At 39.3% G+C, this 4,810-nt stretch overlaps 1 protein-coding gene across 4 annotated transcripts in view; it reads left to right on the top strand.

Annotated features, from left to right (window-relative positions):
- LOC107727446 (probable global transcription activator SNF2L2) overlaps window positions 1-4,810 on the top strand; it is a 50,260-nt gene that overhangs the window by 23,410 nt on the left and 22,040 nt on the right. For all 4 annotated transcript variants that reach the window (XM_016537318.1, XM_016537321.1, XM_016537322.1 and 1 more), the window contains 3 exons: window positions 1,758-1,924; window positions 2,091-2,254; window positions 3,337-3,564. In XM_016537318.1, the coding sequence (XP_016392804.1) occupies window positions 1,758-1,924; window positions 2,091-2,254; window positions 3,337-3,564 (559 nt within the window). The remainder of the gene's footprint in view (window positions 1-1,757; window positions 1,925-2,090; window positions 2,255-3,336; window positions 3,565-4,810) is intronic.

Below are 4,810 nucleotides of genomic sequence, written 5' to 3'. Positions count from 1 at the left end.
ATTAGGGGTGGGAATCACAGGGTACCTCACAATACGATACGAATCACGATACATGGCCCACGATACAATAATATCACGAATACAGCGATTCTGTGATAATCGATATATTGCTAGACAATCCTATAACGATACATCACGATATCTATCTAACTATGAAAACAAACTGCCTGTGAAAAGGTTAAGTGCAAGTTTTCTCTCTTTATTCAAGTCTAAACTGATAGAAAACAGCACAAAAAGTTCTGTAAATCAAATTGAACATGTTAAGTAAATTAATCATTTTATTCTTGGACTTATTAAAAGCTTACACATTTCTTTGTGTGTAAACCAACACATTTAACTGCTTATCAACTTTATATAGGCTATATATATATAAACATAAACCTTGTACATTTCAAAATTTACCTGGAGTGTTTTCTCAACCTTTCATCTCCTCTCATCATAAAAACGGAGCCCCGCCACATGACATAGCCGTTCACATCGCGTCTTTTGCGCGCTCAAGTTAGTTATTTCAAATGTAGACGCGCAGCAAGCACACACACACTGCACACTTCTGCGCCGCATTACGGCTCTGACAAGGTTTTGTTTCGTCGTCCATGCCATAGGTGCAGATTTATGTTCCTGCAGGTCGGTGCCCACTGCCCACACTGCATAACGCGGACTTGTAATATCTGAGAGAGAGAGAGCATCCAGTTTTGTTGATATAAAACTGGACGCTGGCGTTGCTCTCTCACTTATATAGTGAGGGAAATCCACCTGCGATCCAAGCGGAGAGGTTAGGCTACTGACTCAATATGCGCTCTGCAATGATGAAAAATGGGGCAGTTTTTTAGTTCTCATCTCCATAAACATAAGACGCCGGTGCATCTCTGATTTGTTGTTGGGCTGCGTTCCAGTCCGTTTTTTTATGCCCTTCACTCGCAAACTTCCCTCCGTCTCTGTTTACATTTTCCCCTTACAAATTTGTTTGGTACAGCATTCTATATGTATATAGGTATGTTTGGGCTGCTATAAATGTTTAAAAAAAACATTTATATATTATAGAGTTGTTTGGGGTGGGGATAAATTAAACGCGATCTGCGATGACGTCACAGTCGTGTTGCATTGTGGTCTATGGTGTGTCTGAAGTGTGCATATGAAGCAGACTCGCACCCTCGGTCAAAATCGAGGGGTCGAGGGTCTGTCCATATAAACTTCCCTCATTCACTTCACGAAGTGGAACGCACTTCAAAATGGCAGCGGGGATTCCCCCGAGGGGAAGTGCTTAGGGAAGTTCGCAAGTGCGTGTCTAAAAGTGGAGTGGAATGCAGCCTTGGTCTACCATTACGCTCGTATTTCTTCTTCGCTGTGAATTACAATTTCCGTTCATCTGACCATCCGCAATCTGGGAAGCCCCACCACAAGAAGTCTGGAGGTACTGCCGCTCCGGTAAGCTAAAGTGGTAAACAGCCACAGTGTAGTTATGAATTTAGATCTTTTGTATGTTTAAAAAAAATATCGATACTTTTGGTGCCAGAGTATCGATAACGTCTCGCGGCCGGAAATATCGCAATAAATCGGCACTTCGATTTATTGTCCCATCCCTACGGATCAAATTGAGTGTTACATAACCTTAAGAGTTACCATGATGTGTTCATTCATGTCAAATATGGATCATTAAACACACCGCAGGCCCCCTGCGTTAGATGACCCAGAGAGTGGAGGTGCACCATGATGAAGGTGTTGACATTTTAGACATGCTTTGTTTCTTGTCCACCTAGCCCTGACCTGTACCGCGCTTCTGGCAAGTTTGAATTACTGGACCGCATCCTGCCCAAGCTGAAGGCCACCAATCACAGAGTGCTTCTGTTCTGTCAGATGACCACCCTCATGACCATCATGGAGGATTATTTCGCCTTCCGTAACTTCCTCTATCTGCGTCTGGATGGTCAGTAATCAGTGCATTCCTCCTTTAATGTTTTCCTGTCCTTTAGGACCTCAATTCTGGGGATTTCCAATTGATAGTCCACCACTTTTAAAATGAGTGTGATCACATTAATAGACTGCCCTTTCTCTTTCATTAACACATGCTTGCTGCTGGTTGTGTCCTCCAGGAACTACGAAGTGTGAGGATCGTGCAATGCTTTTAAAGAAATTCAATGAAGAAGGCTCACAGTTTTTCATCTTCCTGCTGAGCACCAGGGCAGGAGGTCTGGGCCTCAACTTGCAAGCTGCAGACACCGTTGTGATCTTTGACAGCGACTGGAACCCCCACCAGGTTTGTGTGAATCACTACTGTGATTAGAGAGGAACTAGACAGTTGTATGGCTTGTTAAAAGTTCGGCAGTGATCTGTCATCTCCAGATCAGAGTTCTAGACATCTTATAGTATGCATAATACACCTTGTTTGAGGTAAAAGGAAAAACATAAAATACTGTCCAAAAGGTTGGAGTTAGTAACATCTTTTTAGAAAGAAATGAATACTATTATTCAGCAAGGATGATTGCCGAAAATTTAGAAAAAATTAATGCTGATAATTAAAAAATAATGCTGAAAATTGATCAGAGGTGACAGTAAAGACAATGTTACAAGATATTTATATTTCAAATAAATTCTGTTCTTCTGAACTTTATATTTATCAAAGAATTTGGAAAGAAAATGTTAATTTAATTTAAAGTATATTAAAATATAAAGTATATTTAAAAGAAAAAACTTATTTTAAATTGTAATAATATTTTACAGTTTTTGCTGTATTTTTTGAAAATCATACCAAACCCTAACAATTAAACAGTAGTGTGTACTTCTAAATTTCTTCATTTAAATGTTTACTTTTTTAGTGGTTCTGAATGTGGGGAAAAAAATATTTTTAAAAGTACAAATATTACATGTAGTCTCTCAGTTAATATGAGTCAATAAAAGCTACATGCAAAATAATAAGCAAAAGGCTGTTTAAAATAGTTTGAAGTATAGCATCTAACACCACAACAGTTTTTCCAAATAACCACGGACAAGTATAGATTTTGAAGTAAAGTTTGAAAAGTATGTATTTGTTGGTTTATTTATTCATTTATATATTTTAATTCGTATGGAGGTGGTGTTGGTTGGTTGGATCTATTTTATTTTATGAAGTTTTAACTTTTTCCCCACGCATTTTCAGCAGAAAATGCTAAAATTACTCCTCCATCTGCCTCTACATAAAGCACAACAGCGATCTTCAGCCAATTTGAAGTGTTTATTTTTCCTTCTCCAAAGAACATGTCAGAAAGAGTGCACTGTGCCTTCTCTTAATAGCATTATCTCACTGTGATTGTAATTGATAGAACTATATTAATCACACACAACTGTGGTTTCAATCACCAGGACTTGCAGGCTCAGGATCGAGCCCATCGTATCGGCCAGCAGAACGAAGTACGCGTATTGCGTCTGTGCACTGTTAACAGTGTGGAGGAGAAGATTTTAGCGGCGGCCAAGTATAAACTGAATGTTGATCAGAAAGTCATTCAGGCAGGCATGTTTGATCAGAAGTCCTCCAGCCATGAGCGCAGAGCCTTCCTGCAGGCTATTCTGGAGCACGAGGAACAGAATGAGGTGAGCCACTTTAACAGGCACAGATGGCAGTAATGTTTCACTCTGACTAAATTAGACTGGCTAATTGTATCTAGTGATGCACTGAGGTGAAAAGTATTGGAAAAAAGGGCCAAAAACAAAAAGTGCCTTTTTAAAAAAAAAAATTTATTACCCAGTATGAAAGCGTACATGTGATTGTATTTTTGGGCCAATTTATGCTTAGTCACTTGATCGCTCGGATCACTATCCAATTGGCTATGCGCATTCAAGTTCCACTTTTCCACATAAATGTGTTTTCGCAAAATGGATATAAATCCAATCTACTATTCCCACAAATATAAATATGCTAATATATAACAGAGTTCATTTCCGAGATGATGCAAATATCAGGCGGTGAAATTTTCTGTGGAATGCTCTCATTAGACCACATAGCAATTAGTGTTTGAGTTTCATGGTTTCTCCATCCATGATTGCTCACTCGTGTGTGTGGATTGCGGGGCTTTCAAACTTCTGTACTCTGATGCCTCTTTGGGAGGAGTAAAGTTTATGTATGTGGCTTGAACAACTAGATGCATTTTAACTTAGCTGAGCCTTGTCTTCTATATGGAGGGGCTTTCAGTGATCGGATTGCAGTCAGCTGATCTTTAAAAAAAATATGTAACATAAAGACTATTCAAAATGAAAAGCATTAAAGGGGTCATATGATGCTGCTAAAAAGAACATTATTTTGTGTATTTGGTGTAATGAAATGTGTTTATGCGGTTTAAAGTAAAAAAAACACATTATTTTCCACATACTGTACATTATTGTTTCTCCTCTATGCCCCGCCTTTTTGAAACGCGTCGATTTTTACAAAACTAATCGGTCTGAAAAGCGAGGTGTGCTCTGATTGGCCAGATATCCAATGCGTTGTGATTGGCCGAATACCTCAAGCATGAGACGGAAATGTTACGCCCCTCACATACCGTGTCCGGCCGGAGCGACGAGACAAAAACATGAAAACCCATTATAAACGAGGCATTTGTTGCATCCAGTGGGGACATAATTACGGATTATAATGACTTATACTGTCTTTTTACGCGTTGCGTTGCATCGAGCCGCGTAAACATAAAACCATGTCTGCACTTGTGATCAGAGAAATGACAAACAACAAGTGCTAACGTTAATCCACACTGCCCAAAACTCACGTTTGAATCATCAGTGGCAAATCCTTTAAATGAAAACGTACTTACAGAATGTGAGTCAGAACTGCCGGCATTGTAGTCTA

This window comes from Sinocyclocheilus rhinocerous, unplaced genomic scaffold, assembly GCF_001515625.1.
Source record: "Sinocyclocheilus rhinocerous isolate Xijiao unplaced genomic scaffold, SAMN03320098_v1.1 scaffold968, whole genome shotgun sequence".
Taxonomy (NCBI): domain Eukaryota; kingdom Metazoa; phylum Chordata; class Actinopteri; order Cypriniformes; family Cyprinidae; genus Sinocyclocheilus; species Sinocyclocheilus rhinocerous.
Note: the sequence above shows the minus strand (reverse complement) of the source record. Positions and strands in the feature narration are given on the sequence as shown.